General features: G+C 41.9%; 2 protein-coding genes across 3 annotated transcripts in view; both read right to left on the bottom strand.

Moving 5' to 3' along the window:
• Positions 1–22149, bottom strand: part of PLEKHB2 (pleckstrin homology domain containing B2) — a 476827-nt gene that overhangs the window by 227139 nt on the left and 227539 nt on the right. The gene's annotated exons all lie outside the window — the stretch shown is intronic.
• The window catches only part of ARHGEF4 (Rho guanine nucleotide exchange factor 4), a 217293-nt gene that overhangs the window by 165089 nt on the left and 30055 nt on the right, over positions 1–22149 (bottom strand). For both annotated transcript variants that reach the window (XM_061465392.1, XM_061465393.1), the window contains one exon: positions 13008–13088. Coding sequence is in view for 1 of the 2 variants with exons in the window: in XM_061465393.1 (XP_061321377.1) it covers positions 13008–13088 (81 nt within the window). In the remaining variant the exon portion in view is untranslated. Of the gene's footprint in view, positions 1–13007; positions 13089–22149 lie in introns of those variants that run through there.

Below are 22149 nucleotides of genomic sequence, written 5' to 3' on the forward strand. Positions count from 1 at the left end.
ACACTTCTACTAGGCATGCCCAGAATGATGCCATTGTATTTGCTAAAGAAACTAAAGCTATTTGCGAGTGCTTCTAAAAGAGCTGGAACTACAAAGGACAGCACATGTTCTCTTACATCCCCCCCAAGCTTTTGCTTTTGCCAACTGCAAGTTCAATCAGTGACTATTAGGCTTGCTACGGCATTTAAAAGCAAAGGCTCCCACACCACGAGCTTTCTAGTTACCATCTTTAAAGGTAAGCAAAAATTGCAGAACAAGTCTTTTGAAGTGCAGAAGAGTAAACACAGTTTCAGTTTCTTTTTTCCTCAATTAACGTTAAAGTCCCTTAAAGATTCCCTGTGCTCCAGTAACATCCAGCAACACAGACATGCAACTAATGCTGTGTAGTAAAGAATCTATCACATTTAGTGGCCAGGACTGAGAGTTTACAGGTTGTCTGCTCACAGTGCACTTAGAATTAAAGAACTACAGAGCACAAGCAAGCTCACAGAAAGAGATCACCCTGCATTACAGTAACTGTCAGCCACAACCTGATACTGCATGCTGGCATTTATTTTTTAAGTTTAACTATGGCTTACATTTGAATTATTCAAAGCACCCACTATTAAAATCTTTAGAGCAGGACAAAATGTTTCAGGGAGGTGCTCCAGAGTAGCTTCTGATGGCCACAGGGGAGCACAAGAAGATACATGTGCAGTGCACCCAGCACAGGATGGTGGGAGTAAGGACACAAACCCCCACCGTGGTTGATACCCCATAAGTCCGCCCAAGACAAACACCATTTCGAACATGAAACAGGCCCTTTGACTTGCTCTCTGCAATCAGGGATCTCTGAGTCATCACACCCCCAGTAAGCGCACCCCCCCATGTGCCCTCAAATTGCAGTACTGCAAACCCCTCTCTAGCTTCCAGAAGCCATGCTTCTGCCTTTATATGTCATAGTTCATACTTCTTATTTAAAATATTTCATATTTTTATTTTAAAATTTATTTTAAAATTTTTATTAAAAAATATTTCATATTTTATTTAAAATATTTCATATTTTAAATAACCTGGAGAAGAGAAGGCTCCAGGGAGACCTTGTAACAGTCTTCCAGTATCTAGAAGAGACTGACAAGAAATCTGGGGAGGGGCTTTTGACAAGGGAGTTAGCAATAGGACAAGGGGGAATGGCTTTAACCTGACAGAGGGGAGATTGAGATGAGCTCTTAGGCAGAAGTTCTTCCCTGTGAGGGTGGTGACACACTGGCACAGGATGCGCAGAGAAGCTGTGGCTGCCCCATCCCTGGCAGCGTTCAAACTCGACCCAGGGGCTTGGAGCAACCTGCTCTAGTGGAAGGTGTCCCTGCCTATGGCAGGAGGTTGGAACTGGATGAGCTTTAAGGTGCCTTCCAACACAAACCAGTCTGTGACTCTATGATTATTGTTTTGGTAGTTTATGTAAATAAGACATTTTTGCATAAATCAAATACTTTAGAGCAGGAAGCCCTACTTTACCACGTACACATTCTTTCTGCCATTGTGGGAACTGCATAAAGTTAAGCATACACAGTGAAAAGGAAGGGCACACCTAAATAATAATTTCTAAATCACAACATAAGGCACAAATGCACTACAGTAATACTGTCTATGGTTTGATATGCCGAATGACAATACTGCTTCAGTGAAGTTTTTTCCTTCCATTTCTCACGCTTTCATGGATACAAAGACTGCTGGCATTATATACATACAGAATCTTTTAAAGTAAAACTTTCAGCCCACATTTTGGTAGGAAATGCAGATTTCCTGCCTGCTTCTCCTGGTATTGATTCAATGAGACACCCTCACAAGGTTCAGCTGAAACATTCTTTGCCTGAGCCCTGAAGTCAGATTCTTTGAGCAGAAGGAAATGCCACTAAGACAAGGTCTGTGGTGCCTTGGCTTTTATTTTTCACAAATGAAAAAGCAAATAAAACTTCTATTCATGTATGAAAGACTCCCCTGTCAGTAGTTTATCTTTTCTGAAATGAAGGTTAAAGCTCAGCTGCTCAGCACTCACCCTGTTTTTCCACGCATTACTTGTCTGTGGGCTAGAAATAAGGATACTGCTTTTCTGTAATGTGCAGAGACCTTCCCCTCAGACTGGTACCTTTCTTGGACTGGTTTACTTCACCACATAGGATGCTATTCCCTTAATCCTGCAATTCCTTAAAGACACACTGCTATTACTGGAACTCTGTGGTTCACAGGGCAGCAGCATGGCAGCAGGAGGGGCTGCCAGTGCCTGGACTGAGAGGCTCCTGCAGCCCATGCTGGAGCAGCTTTATCCTGCCGGTTTGTCAATGTATTAAAAGTTTTTTGATGCCCAAACTTGTGCATTTCCTAGAACATCACCCTACTGCCAACAGATTGGGTTTTTTCATAGCTAAACTTTCAGTTTCCTCCTCTCCTTAAAGCAAACAAGGGGTCCCCATAAGCTCACTACTATGAAGTCCATTTCCAGAATGAGGAATAACATAAACTTCCTTGCAGAACTGTGGTGATCATTTTTTTCAGTGTATGAATCCGAGGTTTCATTTAGTCAATGAGGATTAGGCAGCTAGGCACCAAAACCTTGCAGAGCACTGGAGCTAGGAATCTTTAAAGGCAGACAAGTGGCAATGAAACTCCATTACTAGTGCAAGGCTTTTCTTCCCATAATTTCTACTATTTGACTACTTCATGTACCATTCACTTGGGTTAGTTTAACACAGTTGGGTATTACGTAGATTGCATCATGTTGGCTTCCAAAGCCACTAAACATAAGAAAATATGCTGATGTCATCCCAGCTTTATGGCTGCAAAGGTCAAAGAGGAGAAGTCTTGCGTGTGTAGTGCACAGCCTGAAGTGAAGATGGGAGGGACTGGACTTGCCCTCTTGCCTCTTGTAAGAACATCATATACTTCTGTAAGATTCCTAAAAGGAACAATAATTTTGCCCTATGTTGCCTTTCCCAAGAGTACAAAGCCTAGAGATTTCATTATTTTCATGTCATAACCATCGTCTATTAAAAAAGGCATTGAATATGGTTCAGTGGAACCTTAATTTATAACCCCAGATGCTCATCTTTTGAAATAGTGCCATTTGCAACAAAAAGCTCCAAGAATGAAGACCTTAAGCTGTCACCCTGACCTGGGCAGTAAGGGACCTGCTGCAGGCAGCCATCACTAACTGCCTGAGCAAGATGACTTAAGTGACCGAACAGGTATTCTCATTTCTGAATGATCATGTCAGACACTTTTATCTCTGGTGTAATTGCTTATTTGCCCTTGGGCAGTTAACTTGATTACCATTATCATAAAAATGTACTTCTTGATGCAGTCTAACATGTCGGTTCAAGTACTCTTCAAATCCTTCTGAATTTCCCTCCTGTAACCAAAGCTCTTCAGTTTTCTGTCTTCATAGAAGGTAAGAGATTCTGGGCTTATAATGGGAAACTGCACCTTTAGGAGCTGAAATAGGTATTTCTGCGTTTTACCACAGCCTCAGCTCTTGGCTGGGCAAACGTGGGCTACTAAGCCAGAAATCTCTGTTCACCAACACTGGCCACCACTGCCCAATAAAATCCCATTACTTCTGGACATCAGCAAACAGCAACTAAGTTAGAACTTCTCAGTGTAAGAAATCTGGGAATCAGTTTTAATTAAGAGCTTCTAAAGAAAAATAATAAAGAAAATCAGAGCAGCAAAAAACATGGATCAAACCCATGGAATTTGGTCAGTAATGGCACCAGTATTGATTCTGTCAAAGCATGTATGGGGAGCTACTGGTGCTTCCAACAAGGAAAAGCCACAAGGACTGCTGTTCCCACGTGTTCAGTCCCCTGCCCCCAGGCAGATGATGTTTTTACTCCAGTTTGACACCTCCACTGAAGACTGAGCCCAGACTGTGAGACACAACAGCCCTGTTCTGAATCTTGCAAGATAAACTCAGAGCTGGTTAGATCTCTAAAGTTCTCTTCTAAAGGAGAGGCATAGGTAACACAGAATTAGATGACTATTCCAACAGATAGCTCTTACTATGGGAAAATATCTTACTCATGTTCATTTAAAAATGCCTTGCAGTAAATAGCTACAAACCAGTGGGGCAATAGTTGCCTTTGACCCTAATAAAGCCAGTCAAATAAAATCCAAGCAGAATTTCTAGAAGGTATTTACTGAGTCCAGAGAAAGTCCAAAGTAGGAATACTGAGATCCCAAACTACAATTCTGCCCTCAAATATGCTCAGTACAACTCGGTCAAATGGAAACTTGAATGCAGTGAAGACATAGGCTTCTGTGATTTTTTATCCTGTGTTTGAAGAGAAGTCCTGCTGGTAGTAAGCTAGTTAGAAGCAGCATGACTGGCATCTGCACCTACAATTCTCCGCAAGTTCCAGGCCAGGTGGATGGCAGATGAGTGTCATATGCAGGGTGTAATGAAGTAAAGTTTCACTAAAGTTATTCTGAAACTCACAATAACTGTCTCAGAGTTATAACTGTTATCTTGAATTCAAGTCTGCCATTAAACCTCCTGTACCTGGCCGGAAATATTACTGTGGTGCAAATGAAAACCCAAGCCATCACTCTCAATGTACCCTACACTGGACATAAAATCCATTTTCATGTTTTTGCATCAGCCCCAGGTACACAGAAAGTGCTTGCACCCACTGTAAGGTGAGATGCAGTGGTACCACGAGCGCTAATGGTACAATGTCAAGAAACCAGGACAGAAAGAGACATAAATCAAAACTAGGTATTACTGGTCTGATGGAAGACTGAAAATTAAAACTGTATCAATGCTATTAAAATTGCTTTCAGGTCAGAGTCCTTCTCCCACTTTGAGGGCCTGACTCTACTGGAACTGATCAAAGCAGGCCTCTGAGGAGATCTGATAAGACCATACTCTTTAATTACGTGATAAGACTCTGGTTAGGACAATAATATCTTTCAAGGGCTCACAACATTCATATTCCTAATCGAGAAAGCTTAATGACAATAGCTACACAATACGCAATAGACTGCATAGCTATAGACAAAATATACCACCATTGTCATATATTGCTACACTTTACAGTGGAAAATATGAAATGTAGATCAAGCCTTTGAGCCTGTAAACACACAGTCCAAAGTGTTGTGCATACAGGCATAAGAAACAATATTTCTTAGTACTCCTTTAATACAGAATGATGACCAACTTGTTTTCCTGCTTCCTGCCTTGTTGATCTGGCAGCACTCCTTCCAGGAAGACAGAGCACACATTTCCTATGCTATCTTCAACATCCATTCACTGTGTCTTAACATTTTAATTTCCTTCCCCAATCCCCAACCTTGAAAGCCTCTAAATCTTTCTTCACCACCTTGACTGGAGATGGTTTTTATACATAGAGAAACAGAAACATTGATTCTTTCTTCTGGGTACCACGGGACTCCAACTATTTGCTCACTCTTTATTGGCAAGGCATATCATATAAGATATTATTATGTCCCCTGTTATGTTCTGCTAGCAACTCATTTATCAACCTGTCCAGAAGAGCACAAATGGCAGGATGTCTCAATAACCAACGGAGGAGAACCAAAGAAGGATGCCATAACCAGGTAATTACCATTTTTTTACTTTGAGGTAAGCAGTTCTATAACAATGGTGGATTTCAGCAGAGCATGGGAGAAGAAATCAACTGATTCTTTTCATTGAGATGCAAATACCACAGAAGTCCATTTACAGTGTCATAACCATTTCAAGAACAGTCCTTGCACTTGAAGAGCTCAGGAGTAACTCAGGGACAAGTTTTGGAACAATACAACCTAAAAAACTAATTTCATTTTCTAACCTACAAACTCCTTCATTTTTTGGCTTTCCAAAAGAGCTCCAATAACTGCATTATAATTCTGAGACCTTCTCATAGCAACTTTCCATGACAAGAAATGGAAAACCTGAGAAAAGCTGACAGTGAGTTAAAATAGTGACAGCATCGTCAGAGAAGAAAACTGGATCTGGATGATCTAAGCAATGGAGAAAGTCAGAGACATAGAGCTTTAATGAACTCACATTTGCTAGGCTGTTTTGTCTGCACAGGCAAAAAAAAAAACTTCAGACACCAAAACAGTGGGCGATGAGTCTCTCTGCTAAACCCCCTGAACAGCAGCATTTTGTTTCAAATGAGGGTGAAGATCTGTCAAATCTATATTCTAAAACAGGCCAAGTGTAAAAGATTCATTACATTTTATTTTTGCCAAACATTCTTATTGAATGTTTTAGATCCCTTTGGAAGTTCAAGGCATAAGGAAAAGAAACACAACCACATTATCCCATAAAGAATAGTTTTAAAATATTTTTACAGTAATGGGACAGATTTTATACAGTGTGTAATGCGACTATTTTGGCTTGCCTATGCTCTAACACTGTGCTCTGTGCTTGCAAGCTCAGGCTTGCACACAGCCATCTGTAGCAAGCCTGCTTTGATCATTACTTCTGCTCCTGTCCGTTGCACCAGGCCTATCTTGAACAAGTAGCCTGCAAAAATCTCTTTCCAATCAGCAGGAAAAGTAGGGAAGATGGACATAAGGGAGAATGCTGCCCCAAAAGGTGCAGCGCAGGCAAGGAATGGAAACATTTTGAACTCAGAAGATGTCACTGCACCCTAGTCTTCACGTTGTTTGTCTATGCCTGGCATTAGTAATAGGACTGAAAGACAGCTTGATTGTCTATGATTTAGCAGTAAATCAAGGTAGGACACGAAGCTTTGTTCTGAGTCATTAAGGGTTAGCTACTTGTTTAATAGCCGGCCAGATGCTCCCTTTGGCTCTCCACAAAACCAGTTCTTTCCTACAAAGTACAATACAGACAAAAAAAAGTTTCCAAGAAACATTCATGTGCTTGCAGAAGATACTGACTTAGAAGAGCTGGTTTTCTCAGGCTGTCAGCTGTGTACCAAACCATGTTGGACTGTCCACTAATTTACAGGGTATGTCATTCCTTACTCTCTTTCAGTCCTTGCTGTTTAATCACTGGGCTTCAAATAACACATACTAAAGCTCAGGTGAGTCACCAACATAAGAAAAACAAGATTAAGCTTGTCATATCCCATCTGCTCCATGCACATAAAACCAGTTGCACAGCTCCAGGACAGAGAAAGCTGTAGAGTGCCATGGAAAGAAGCCTACTTCCATTTTGCCATAGTCTCGATTTGCCATCTTTGGTCCAGTGCAAATTAATGTTAACAGTATCTTCTTGCTTTTTTCTCACCTGAGCTGTGTATTGCTTTTTAGGAAAATCTCACCCCAACAACCTTCTCTACAAACAGAAGTTCATTTTAGTTTCCAGTTCCTGGGACAGACTTGATACATCAGGAAAGCAGCATGCTGCTTCATGTCTTGGCAAAACTATGCCAGCTACAAAAATAATGCTACTGAAAACTCTCCCTCCAACCATTGTGAATAGCTGAACCAACAGCTGAACAACTGTACAGTAGAAAATAAAGGGTTTCATATATTTGACCTAAGTCATTCAAGATGAAATGAATTCTAGATATTTCAAACTGAGAAAACTGATTTCTGATTTGCAAATTGACCAAGGCTGTAAATCCACCTATGAAAACCTTCTCTCTCTCATTAAACACCTTCCAATCAGCTAATGTTAGGACCCCTACCTCAAATAAACAAATCCATTTCAGCTGTTGACAACTCTTTCCTTGCTTTAAATCTGCTGTTTTGTTTGAAATGTTCAAGCAAGATGTCATTAGGTATCTCCACTTAGATGATATTGCCAAATAGCTCAGCATACATTTTTTCTAATGAAGGCATCATTATAGGAGCAGTAAATCTGTCTGTATTACACATTTTTATACCCTCATCATTTTTACGGCAGCAACCATGACACAGTTTTTTAGAAGGCTTTTTATTCTCCTATCAGTTGCTCAAACCACACAGGGGACTCATTTGGTTCCAGTTAAACTCCAAGCAAGCCTTACTTTTAACTAATAGTACTTGTGCTTGTACTTTCACATATCCCAGGTTTTGTAGGTAATATCCACTTAAAAAATAACTAGGAAAACTAAGATTGAAAAACAACCTAATTTCCTCCACAACCATTTCTGCATCACACCTGTATGCGGTACACCTGACTTTCAAGCTATTGCTGAAGCCTTTATCTTCCATTTCCCGCAAATCAATGAAAGGAATATATGGATATTAGATATGGTTTCAGCAAACATAAATTTTCATGTAAGTTTCTACTGACAATCAGCATTACCCCAGGAAAATCTGTTTGCTTAAGGGGGCCCTGAATATAAATGAAAGCATAGTTTCCATATGAATCCCAATCTGGGTATAAATATCTCCACCATAAATATCCATGGTGAACTTGAATTAATACCTGATTTCTTTTTGCAAGGCAAGGAATCTGTAGAGACTGTATCAGCCAAAAAGTTTCAAACAGGAGTAATAAAGACAGGTTTTTAAATCCATACCAAACAACTGATCATCTCAACTGCCATTTCACAGTTTGCTTTTAGGACCCCTATTTTCAAAAAGGAGTCAGGACTCATAAAATGTTCAGGAGTTTAAACATGATGTGTAGAGCTCACCAGCAAGTCTCCTACTCCATTCCTGAGATGTCAGAAATATCAAGCAGTGCTTTGTCCTGATTTCAGCTGGGATGGAGTTAATTTTCTTCCTAGCAGCTGCTGCAGTGCTGTGTTTTGGATTTAGCATGAGAATAATTTTGATAACACACTGATGTTTTAGTTGTTGCCCACTAGTGCTTACCCTAAGTCAAGGACTTTTCAATCTCTCATGCTCTGCCAGTGAGGAGGGGCACAAGGAACTGGGAGGGAGCAGAGACAGGACACCTGATACAAACTAGCCAAAGGGGTATTCCATACCAGAGAACATCATGCTTCGTGTAGAAACAGGTGGAGTCGGCTGGAAGCCACCCGTCACTACGCAGGGACTGGGTAGGCACTGGACAGCAGGTGCTGAACAATCGTATTGTGCAATTTTATTCCACTCTCATTTCATTGCTATAATTATTAATTGTTGTTGTCATTATTATTATATCGTACTTACCTTGTTTTTTTTTTTAATGACCTGTTCTTATGTCAACCCATGCGGTTTACCTTTTTCCAATTACCTCTTCCATCCCACCCATGGGGCAAATGAGTGAGTAGCTGCGTGGTGCTTAGTTGCCAGGTGGAGTTATACCATGACATCTTTTTGTGCTTAAGGGATTCTCACTGCCATTTGCAATATCTGAACTTGCTCATAAGTCAGCACCTTCTGGATCAGATAAAGAAGTGACCTGAAGCTGTTCAGCTTCTGAAACACTGAGGTCCTCATCTTCCCACATATTTGCTATACCTTCCCAACTGGAAAGGATCATCAGGTCCCACGTTAAAAGCAAACAGAAATTACTTCATTATGTGAAAAAAACCCACACTTTTAAGACTGTTTATAAGTAAGCAACTCACTTTCAGCTAGAAGCCTTCTATAACTGGTTCCACATACACACAAGCTTGTTTTACAACTTAGTTTCCCAGGGAGCAAGAAGAAACATTCAATATCCAGGATGTTTGAAGAATGGTATTCTCTCAGACAGGAACTTCATGAAACCAGTTTTACGATTTTGTGTTTTCAAAGGTAAGTGTGTACAAGGTGTCGTCTGCCGTTCTTGTTAGGAGAACACAGGGAAGGCGATACATTCATGCATCTGCAGCACGAAATTCCAGGGTTTGGCAAAGTATTTCATATGTATTAAACTGACAAGAGAAAATCAAATGCTGTTTAAATTTCACTCAAATGAAAAGGCTGCATATTAGTTGTCTCTAAATTGGAGATACATCAATATGATAGATGGACCACTCGGTGGATAAAGAACTGGCTGGATGGCCGCACGCAAACAGTTGTGGTCCATGGCTCAATGTCCGGCTGGAGACCAGTAACAAGTGGTGTCCCTCAGGGATCGGTGCTGGGACCAGTCTTGTTCAACATCTTTGTCGCTGCCATGGACAGTGGGATTGAGTGCACCCTCAGCAAGTTTGCCGATGACACCAAGCTGTGTGGTTCAGTTGATACCCTGGAGGGAAGGAATGCCATCCAGAGGGACCTCGACACGCTTGTGAGGTGGGCTGATGCCAACCTCATGAAGTTTAACCATGACAAGTGCAAGGGTTGGAGCAATCCCAGGCACAGCTACAGGTTGGGCAGGGAAGAGATTCTGAGCAGCCCTGCAGAGAAGGACTTGGGGGTGCTGGTCAATGAGAAAATGAACATGAGCTGGCTTCAGTGTGCACTTGCAGCCCAGAAAGCCAACCGTATCCTGGGCTGCATCAAAAGGAGCGTGACCAGCAGGTCAAAGGAGGTGATTCTGCCCCTCTACTCTGCTCTCGTGAGACCTCACTTGGAGTATTGTGTGCAGTTCTGGTGTCCTCAACATAAAAAGGACATGGAACAAGTCCAGGGGAGGGCCATGAGGACGACCAGGGGACTGGAGCACCTCCTGTATGAAGACAGGCTGAGAAAGTTGGGGCTGTTCAGCCTGGAGAAGAGAAGGCTGCGTGGAGACCTCAGAGCAGCCTTCTAGTGTCTGAAGGGAGCCTATAAGGATGCTGGGGAGGGACAGTTCATTAGGGACTGTAGTGACAGGACAAGGGGTAACGGGTTAAAACTTAAACAGGGGAAGTTTAGATTGGATATAAGGAAGAAGTCCTTTCCTGTTAGGGTGGTGAGGCACTGGAATGGGTTGCCCAGGGAAGTTTGAATGCTCCATCCCTGGCGGTATTCAAGGCCAGGTTAGATAGAGCCCTGGGTGACATGGTTTAGTGTGAGGTGTCCCTGCCCACGGCAGGGGGGTTGGAACTGGATGATCTTAAGGTCCTTTCGAACCCTAACTATTCTATGATTGTATGATTCTATAATCACTTTAAATTGGTGCTTGCTAGAAGGGGAGATAAGCTGGCAACAGGCTACTGACAGTGCTGGCCAGCGTGTTTTTTCTTAACCTTACTTGGAATTAAGTGAATAGGTTTATTTTGCATTTTTAGTTATTTCTAAATTTGGCTTCTACTCAACTTAAGCTTTCCCCCAAGACTCCCACATAGAACACACAGATACAGTCCTGTGACTTGCTCCTCCCTAAACTAAACAGTATGATGAATCAGTTTTAGCTACAGAGTTAATATTTGCAACAAGTGATGCATGAACTCCTACATGGGCAGGCTTGGGAAGGAAGAGAACCTGGCAGAAAGGAGCTTCACTGGCCAAATGCTTCTATAGTCCCACCTGCATTGCCACTTCCATTTTGTTTGCCCAGAGTTCATCCATTTCAAATTGGAAAAACAATACATAAGATGTTCTTGTAAGTCTCTTTTATAGCTACAAAGTTTTGCTCCACTTCATATGCCACCATTTTTGCAGTAGATAGACAAAAGCCAGATTAGAGGAAGCAGGAAAGATATGCTTTATGACTCTGGGAGGAATGGAGACGTAATAAATAAGAAAAAGAAAGAAGCAAAATGGGAGACACTAGACCAAGCTTTCAAGTAAAGCAATTATGTGAAAAGACAGAGCGGAGACAAGCTGTATCACAGGTGTTGCATCTCCCTTCCATTTCCACAGTCCTAACAACTAAAGAATAATGTTCTCTTCTGATATTTCTCATTTCAGCTGATCCTTTACTATACCCTGTAGAGTAGAATAGCTTCAATAGGAAGGCACAAGAACAGTCTTACCACAAAATAGTTCCAACACATGGTTAAATTATAAGGGCCGAGAATACTTTTTCAAAGACTGAGAAACATGGGTTTTATGTGTCACATACAGGAAAGAAATGAAAGGTAAGTGTCCTGAGTCCTGACTGTTTTAACTACTGTGCTATTGTATAAAAAGTGAAACCACCATCACCTGACAAGTCTTTCACTTGCAAAGCCCAAACCTGTAAAAACATTGACCACACAAAGCACCTCAGGTAAGCTGAACAAAGGAATGCCTAGTTTACAGATTCCACTATAAACTGAGGAACCAGGGAACTCACCAAGCAACCTCAGCTGCACTGAGCAGTTCTGAGGATTTATATCTTGGACTCAAGTATTTATTCCTACCTAAGACTTATCTGGATACAGCATTTGGCTTCTATGCTCCCAATTCATCAGCTTTTCCCTAATGATTATTGTGCCTCCCTGCATTGCTATAATTGAACAGCAAACACAAAAAATGCAAGGTGCTCACATCCTATGACAGTGGAGGTGCACAAATTATACAGAAAGGTGTGAGAGCTCTGAGAGCATTATTAACATTCATAAAACAAGTCTACGTAATACCAGCAAAATTAATGAAATGAACTAGTAGGACTAGCATCAAACAGAGCTCTTGGTACAAGGTCTTACCCAAGATCAACTCCATTTAATATGAGAAAAGGCTTCAGTTCTGGAAACTCACAGGTTGACAGAATCAAACAGCAGTTAATTCCCCCAGGTCGTAATCATGTTTTTTTTTTCCATGGAAAATTACACTGCTGCTTTAAGCTTTTGAGCTGTAGTTATTGTACATATATGGGACACAATCCTAGGAAGGGCTGAACACTTTAGCTTGTATTGTCTTCAGATGACTAATTAAAGTACACTGCTATACTGTGCATATATGATGTATAGTGTACTGTCATATAATTTAAAATCTATCATAATTTGATATCATAATACATCAGAGGAATAAGAGAACTTACAATTGTATACTTGGTACTGTCAAAGCTTGGTAGAATGATTATGCTATAAAACTAGCTTTCCATTAAAGGATATTCCTGAAATTTCTTTCAAGCTGGCACCTGCTATGGAACATGTGAAACAGATTTTTTTCCTAAACATCTTCTTGTGATGCTCAAATACTCCCACTTAAAAAAGCCAGAATTTGTTTTAAATTGGTCAAACATGGATGATTAGTTCATATCCCTGCAGATACAAAGAGCCTTTCTGACTATACCATGAATAAAGCATGTTCCCAACTCAAATAGAAGTGACTACCTGGATGTGGAGCTGCCTCTTCTCAGAAGTACTCTCTTCTGTTTCTCCAGCAGCCCTTCTTACAGCACTTCCTTGGCACGTCTGTGCAGAGATATAGGAAGGAAAAAAAAAATCAAGTCTATCTTTAGGGAACAAGGAGTCATCAGTACTATTGCTTTCAGTTTGCCTGGCCATGGGAGAGAAAAGCAGCTTTCTTGATTAGAAGTTCATCAAGAGTTAACTAAAAAGCATGCACATAAAATAGGGTTAAAAGAAGATCACTCTGGTTGCAAAAACAAGGTTTCAAATATTACAAATCACCAGGATGAACATTACTAAAGCGGTTCCCTTATATATTTGAGTACAGTCTTTAATTATATAACATAAAGGGGTTTTCACAAATTCCATGTTTCACTCAACACAGGAATCAATAATACTCATTTAATACTTGGCTTTAGCATCATTGTTCAGGGTAGAAATGAGAAGGAAGAAGCAACAGTGGTAGGCACCAAAATGCCCCTATAACTTTTTGTGCTATGGAGTACCAAGGGCATGCTGGTGGGGAAGAAGGGCACAGCCCATGCTCCCTTGCCAGCAGCAGCAGCTATTACAAAAGCTGTGGCTTTATTTGGGTACCAGTACAGATTTCCAGAAGGAGTGAAGTTTCTGCTGTTCGCAGCTCTGGCAACTCACTTGAACCCACTTCCTCATTAGTGCAGGAACTCTTCCACATGCCCTAGAGGTTTACTGGGCCTTCTCTTATCTTCTTATCCCTCCACTCTCCCTGTATCCCATCTGTCCTTGATCTGCAGTCATCTGGAAATAAAGTTTCTGCCCACTGTCTCCCACATTTATCCTGATCATCAGAACCCAGCTACACAAAGCAATAGGGATCAGGGGTATGTAAATGTGAAGTTCCCAGTCAAAACTTGAAAATAAGACAAGTGGAAGAATGCCTTCATTTCCGACAGTACATACTCCCTCTCAGTCAAATGCAAAGTCTTCATTAAAACTTTGGAAATAATGTCAAACATTCAGGTTTAACATGAGTCAGATCTCTGGAGGGAGAGGAACTGGTCATAAGTGAGGTTTTGTTATAGTTGTGAGAGATGAATACAGTGGATGGGGTTTCTTTATCATCTGGCCAAAGAAGAAAGTCTCAGTGTCTAGTCTGTCATGGAAAATGACTTCTGTGAGCATCTGATGAGGGTGAAGGTCATGCATTTGTGCTCCCATCTTCCAGGCTTGTACCATGGAGACGTCTCACTTGGTTTGCTTATGCAATATGATTGTTTACAACATCAAACATGAATGCTTAAAATAATATTTCAATTGCAAGTGTCATCAAGCTCCAACTTCTCTGAAGTCACATTTATTTCCACAAGAGGAACTGATGTTAGTGCAGCAGAGACCTCACTGACTTAACTGAATTCAACCTCATAAGGAGATAGAGGAGCAAATCTCTCTCCCCAGAGAAAGTACTAGTATACATGAAAGAGAAAGCAAGTGAAAGAAATTACAAAAGAAAAAAGATGAAAAGCAAGAAACACAATTAGGCTGAGCTTAGTCATTAGGGGGTGGCCAGGGCTGCCACTTGTCTGTCTTTGAGAAACACTGAATCTCTTGTTTTAGTCTTCAGTGATTATCTGAAACTTGTAACAGGGAGTGTGAGATATGCTGGCACAGATGGAGCCCAAGTCTGGTAGCTGATTTCCTACTGCACTATTCTCACAAGTAAAGGCAAAATCAGTACTTAGCACTAGTGGTTTTAATCATTACTATATTCTTCATGAACAATCACACCAGGAAGCAGCTGCCACTTGCTTTTACTTGTGATCCTACAATAGTTTTCAACCGTAGGCTTTTTATGTCTGGATGCCAAAGTGGCTCCACACCATTGAAAAAGGGAGGAGATGCACTGCTGAGCTCTCTGTAAACAGCTGCCAACTTCCTCTGCTCTTCCCACCTTAGGCTGCAGAAAGTGTGCTAGATCTACAGTGCTCAGGGATTAAATGATTGCAAACACATCTTTTTGATGCACTGTCAGATTTCTAAAGCTTAGCCTTTTGCTAATTTAGGAACACATATAACTAATTGTACTGTGTCTAGCTCAGATTACAGCTGAGGACAGATCTTGTGAACAACTGGGAAAGAACTCTGCCTTTGCTTTTAGTGTGGGAAGCACTCTCTAAGTATAATGCCATTGGAAATGGCTGAAGGGGATTGCATCTGGTTAGGGAGGAAATTACAACCATAATAATTAGCATCAAATTAGCTGTTGTCTCATCTTGAGCCACGCAAGCCCATCACATTCCTTCTAGCAGCTGCCCTCTGCTGGAAGAGCGTTCTGAAGAACAGCTCCAGGTAGGAAAACCTTGGTGCTGTGCACAGGCCAACTGAGGGCCACGGGTTACTTCCACATTTCTGCTTCATTTCCCTGAAAAGTGGTTACGAATGGGCCACTTGTGAGTTAATCCAGGTGAGACCAAACAAACCCTGAGCAGATGCCCCCTGCCCAGGGGCAGGAGAGCTTTGACAGGCCACCTGGAGTGATTGACACCCCTCTAGCATAGCACCTCTCCTCATGTGGTTATCTAGTTTCTGTCAAGTGGGTACACAGCACTTGCTGTATTTATGTCCAAGACTTCTAAAACCTTGACTAGAATCATGTTTGCAAAGCCTTAAAATAAGGTCTCCATGTTAATCAGAAAGGGCTCTCTAGTTGCAATTATATATTATAATAATTATTATAATAAATAAATTGAATTCTTGATACTGTCTTCTCTCTGAGTTTGACTGCATGTTGGTACTATTTCATCTTCAGAGAGACCAATGAAATCTTTAACTAGGCATCTCCATGCTTGGTGCTCCAAGCTCAAGTCACTCACCATCCATCCCCATCCTTTCTGCACAGGTGATGGTTGTGGGGTCGTGACTCAGGAAGATCACAAAAGCTTGAGCCAAAGCAAAGGAAGCAACAAAAACAGGATAGAAACCCTGCCCAGGGACATGGCAGGTCTCCAGGCAGGAGGCCTGGCCAGGCAAGGCAAAGGGATAGGTGTTGCAGACAGAGCGAAGATGGGTAACTAAACAATAGGCTCAAATTTAGCACAGAATTTAAGGTAAGACATCAGGAAAAAAATCCAACCTAAAAGGTCAATTCGACCATGGAATAATCTTCTCTGGGAAGTGGTGCTTGGCCTAGACAAGTCACTCAGGACGTTTGAAGTGAATGGCTTGGCACTGGCAGATGGGGTAGACTGGATGGGGCAATAGGTCATTTTCCATCCCTGCATTTTATGGTTCTACAGATTTTCACTCAGGAGAAAACAGCAGATGGAAAAAAAACAAAACTAAAAGATAAGAGCCAAGGCCAATCAAAAAAGAGGGAAAAAGCCAGCAGCTAGGGGACTGCTCAAATGGCATTTGACATGGCAGGAGGCATCACAGACTCACTGTAGTGGGAAAGGATCTTGAGTCCAGCTCCCTGCTCACATCCCACTGGAACCAGTAGCCAGGGTGTACCCAGCCAGAGCAGCCCTTTGGTAGGGTCAGCCTTGCTCCTCCACCTCCCTGGAGACCCACACCCCAAATGAGCTCCACCTCCTGGGAATTACCCAAGAGGCTGGTGAGAATTAGGTACCTTGGGTTTGCTGCTGCAAAGCAGAGGGGGAAAAAGTGCCACTTTCTGGTGGCCTGTCTCAGCGTGTGGCTCCAGGCTTGGTTCTTTTAACTGCTGTAGATGAGGAAGCACCATAAGCCTCTGGATGTAAGAACAGATTTTGCATCCCACTATGGTGACAGAGGTGCTATGCTCCTGTAGAAACTGCTGGGGCTATGACCTGGATCAGGTTTTGATGCCTGTGCACCACCATAAAGCCCTGAACTGTTCTGGGAACTGGTATCCTACACCCACTTATGTATCTATCTACACCAAAAAGATGTAAAAGTAGTACTGCATCTCCTCCCTTTATGAATGGTATGAAGCCACTTAGACATCTAGACATAAAAAGCCTGTGGTAAAAAAGCTATTGCAGGATCACAAGTAAACTATTGTAGGATCACTCTATGATTCTATTAACAAATAACACAGTCCCCACATGTTCCCACAGCCCCATACAACCAGATGGACAAAGCCACGTGAGGCCAAGAGGGCAGGCAGCGCTTGGGAGTGGGAGAGGAAGTGCAAGATGTGGGTTGCAGTTACCTCTGTATTCTTGGCCACTCTCCAGACACCTCCCACCACACACATTGATGTGCATGATTAGTGCTGTTGCAGTCTTTGAATGCAAGCCAGATAATGAGTTCAAACCCCTTCATTAAAACATAATCTTTCCTTGAGTCCCCCAGTCACACACACAAATGTGGCCCTGGGCTACCTGATTGCCCTTCCTGTCCAGACAGAGCTAATAACACTCCTGGAGCCAATTCCCCTTGGAAGGAACCACTTGTGTTGCACGCGTTTGGGATCAGTAGGGACACTATCTGCACTTAGCCTAATTAGCTGTAACCTAGGGGAAGAGCAAAATCCAAATCATGTGCTTGGGCCCTCCTCCAAATTTAATACAGGTAGTTTCACACCCAAACATGTTCGTGTTTAACAGTCCCTGGGTCCTTCCACACACCCCTCCCCAAACACATGAATCCTGGTTGGGGGTGTGGGTAGGCCTTTGTTTTCTTTCCCAGTGGTTTTACAGGGCTGCCTTTCTTCTCTCTTCTGCATTTAGAAGCACTGGGCATCCCTGGGGTTGTGACTGGCTTGTGAGTTTCAATGAGAGGGGCTTATTGAGGAGATGAAAGAATTCTGCTTGACATCACAGACTCTGATGATTTTCAGCAGTACTTCTTCATGATTTAAGTTGTACTGGAGTGCTTTCCACAGAGAATAGATTTGTAGTGCATTACTTTCATAAACGATTTCAAGAAATCCCTCTTGAAATTTAAAACATATAGTAGTTTATCAGTGAAGAAGTAAATCTTGTACTTGTCTGCCATGCCTTCTACCTGACAGAGGCGGGATGAAGATGTTCAGATTTGATTCTTTCAAGAGCTTTACAACTACACTATGAAATCATAAAGACATGTAACGGTTTGTATTATTTCAATTTTTCATGTTGGTATTACATTAAAATGCTTTAAGTAAGCTGTCCCCAGGCACTGACACAACACTTTGTGAATCTACACACAGAATCCTGTATCATATCAATAAAATTCCCTGCTTCATAAAATCTTTAGACCACAAACATCAGTACAAGAGTACTGAGAAAGGAAAGCATATTTTTCAACACACATTTTCAGGAGAACCAAAGGGCATGACTTGGTTTCCCTTCAGTCCTCAGGAGCACAAAGGATCCTGGCTTGCAGTCTAAGCAGTAAAATGGACTCAAGTCCCACACTCACAGCACCACCACAAAGAGCCCTTCATTAGCTGGCACTTCCTGTCAGACTGTTAAAGGGGACACAGGTTTACCAAACAGCTAATCCTTGATAATGAAAGGTTTCCAACAAAGCCGTCTTTCCAGGGAGTCTGGGCACTTGCACATTAGCAAGAAGTGAATAGACAAAATGCTTCAGGAATAGTGCCAAACAGTAGCTCATGCACTGAAACACAAAGACCCGCAGTCTTCAGGGAGCTAAAATAAAAAGAGTGTTTTGAGTTGTTTCTTGTCATCATAGTTACTTTATTCCATATTCTTTCAGGAAGAGTCTTCAAGCTATAAAATATATACACATTTGTCTCTTAAATTTCACTTGCACTGCGTTATCCTATTCTCCATGTGACAGAGGTTTCCTCTCTTTGCAGTGGGCCTCTTCTGGACATATGCCACTTTTCTTACTCTCAGTCCCTAAGCAACTGTAACACCATCGACTGCTACCCCTTAATTTCCTCAGGGTTCTGTTTTATTTTGGTATTTAACAAGCTAACAATTGGATCTTTTCCTTTTGAGGTCTATTTTAAGAAGGCTTTGTTTAATCAGATGCAATTAAGCATTTAAGATCCAAGATAAGTATTTTTTCCTTAAAACTGCGAAGGCAATGCATGTTATTTGGATTGAGTAAAGAACGTCAGAATTAACATCAGAACACGAAATATAAAGGTTATGGAAATAGCTTTTCTTTTTGACAGAAGAACACAGCAGAGCAAAGTCAGGCTAAAGAACCAATTCACAGGAACAGAGAAGCTATAGGGTGGACAGGTTTGAGGAGGGAAGGGGCATATGACTCTCAATGCACAGTGGAGCTCTGGGAGGGACCATGCCACTCTTGTTCCCTTTCATGCATTGGTGAAAGGAGCAGGACAGCACCGCATGTGTGTGTTGTACTTTCTCGTAAGAGTACCCACTTCAGCATGCACAAAGCAGCTCTGGACATTCCTGACTTATTCATCTATCCCTTTATTTTTTCTCTCCAAGGGAATATGAAGGTACTGTAGACTTCACTGGGAGCACCTATCCCTCTGTCTTGTTTGTACAGTGGGGCAGAGAAAGGGAGCTTGTTGGGGGGAAGATAACTGGTATATAACCAGGGCTGAAAACTGAAACAGACCTAGGCTGACACCCAGTGGTTCAAGTTCAAGTCTGAGGACAACTATGCTACTGCTCAAGCTGGTTTGCAGATAGACAACTCCACTGCATATGGCAGTAAATTTTTAAAAGGATGAGCTTTTATATGGACAACCATTTGGGTCCATATTCCAGCAGAATTAGTCAGGTCACTAATTAAGCTCAGAAAGTAACTGGCACTGCCTTCACAGTGGGCCACCCCGGCACCAGGGAGTGTTCACCCCACCACTGCTCCATGCTTCCACCTTCTTCTCATGCAGCCTGCCAAATACATCTTTGGACTAACCTGTGGTTGGGGGAAAGGCAGTAACCCACCACTGTTGACTGGGGCAAAGAGAGAAAGATGAACCAAACAGCACAAGTGCCTCCAAATCAGGCTCCCGGAATGACCCTATTTCAACCCACATCGTCCATTACCTTTCTAATAAACACTCTTGGAAAAAAAAAGGTTGCAAACCTTCTCATTTTTTTGTTCTTCTAAAGTAAGTCCCTAAGACTTGCAGTGAAAGGGCAACAATGAGATCTGTTTGCAGATATAGGTACTGGAGGTGTATATGATGCACAAGAGGTTTTTGTGTTGAGGGACCAACCATAACATGGTGCTGGTGGTGACATGATGCTTTGCCAGGAATCACAGCTATATTGCCAAGAAAGCTCCAGCTTGCAGGTGAAGGTCACCCATGGGACACTCTACTTTTGTAGCGGTCTGTTGACCGCTGGGCTGAATATGACCCATCACCTTGCTGAATATTTCCTAGCATATCTGTGGGTGTACAAGCACAGTCCTTCAGCTTGCTGCTCTGTCCCCATAGCCAGAGGGGACTGCACCTCTTGTCAGCAGAGAATGGCCAGGAGAGCGCACCACAATGGCATCCAATCTGCTGCTGTAGAGATGCTCACCCAGAGGACTGTTTCATACCATGTGCATCACTGACAGTTAGGGTCAATCTTAACACCAACTACAAATGCATACCTGCTTCCCGTCCAGCTTGCCCACCTTTTTTTTCCCAGAGCCTTACTGACTCCTCAGGTGATTCTTACAAACTCAGCTGAAGAGCACAGGAGCAGCTGACCCTTTCCTTGTGGCATCTTTCTGCTAGATGCTTAGAGTCACGTGCTGGAAAACAGCCAGCACTTTTCAGCTCCACATCTCCCATGTCCCTTCACTCCCATCCAGGGATGCAGGCCAGCAAACAAATTCCAGATATTTGCAAAAAAAATATCTAGAATGTCTCTACTTCATGACAATGATGCACAAAATCGCATCAGTGCTTTGACTAAACTTAATACAACAGAAAATAAATCATGTAGCTCAGACAGGTTGAGAACAACTCAGAGTCCAACCAAGATGAGTATATCCTTGCCTTAAAAGTCCAAGGCAAGTAAGTGAGACTTGGGTCTCAATTCTTCTACAAGATTCTCTACTGGGGGGAGGGGGGGCAGGGGGGGAATTATATAAATCACTGAAGATCTATAGACTATGTCTGGGCAAAGAATGTAAAATAAAACTTACCATCAGAGCACTATGATTTCTACAACCTTTAAAGCTATGTAAAGTTGAACACTTGCTATATTGGAGTCCTCTCCTTCTTATTTGTCACAGTAAACTAATTGGACCAAATAAATTATATCATTTTCTCTTTTGGACTAAATGAATGGACAATCCTCATTTGCATTTGGCAGGCTAGCACAGACCATTCCCTAGTCTTAACAGATATTGCATATAATGGTCTCTTTTTTGTTCAGCTCCACTGTCCAAATGTTGAAAGAGTCTTTACATATTATACTATGTTACTAAAAGGCAAAAGCTAAACTGTAACTGTGGTTTTTGCATCTTTGCAGCATCTCTGCTAAAATCAGCTTGCTCCCCAAAGAGGTAGAACTGATAAAGACTGGTTTCTTACAGATTTTTGTCCCCTAATATACCCTCCACTCCCCACATTAGCTCTGTTCCCACCCATACTCCTCACACACTGCCCTGTCAACACATAAATGTTGACTAGCCATATGGGGCTTGTCAATAAAAACCCACATTAGAAGAGTACCCTCAGTAAGAGCACTAATTCGGATGTTCCTCAATTACTCAACTGGTAGTGCTTGTAAAACTTGCAGAAAGCCTTGATACTTCTGCCTTTCTTTTAAACTTGGTTAAAAAATGTCAGTAGTTTAAAAAGGTAAATGCAGGGAGACACACTGACATAGATCTCTCAGTTGTCTCATTCCCCTAGGAATTAAACTAAAAACCTACTAAAAAGTGATTCTTCAAGCTCTTCAGACTGTAAAAAAAAGAGGGTCATTTGCCATTTCAGAAGTTAGAGTTCGCTGTGATACTGGGTATGATCTCATTCCCTCATTGCCTGTTTTGGGGTAGTTAGGACTTCCAGTTGCCCACTCCTTTCACAGATTGATGGCAGCAGAGGTTAAGTTTCCATGGACTGGTATACGTGTAAGGACAGAAACACATCCATATCTGCCACGGATGCAGATTTCGACAATAAGTATTCCAATCCCACAAGGGAAAATCATCCTACTGAACTCTGAGCACTCATACACTTACAATGAGTGTCAAGAGATGAGGAAGTTTGAAACAACAGAAAGTG

This window comes from Pezoporus flaviventris, unplaced genomic scaffold, assembly GCF_033815535.1.
Source record: "Pezoporus flaviventris isolate CSIRO_AGI_PZ_B2104156 unplaced genomic scaffold, CSIRO_AGI_Pfla_v1 ptg000040l, whole genome shotgun sequence".
NCBI lineage: Eukaryota > Metazoa > Chordata > Aves > Psittaciformes > Psittacidae > Pezoporus > Pezoporus flaviventris.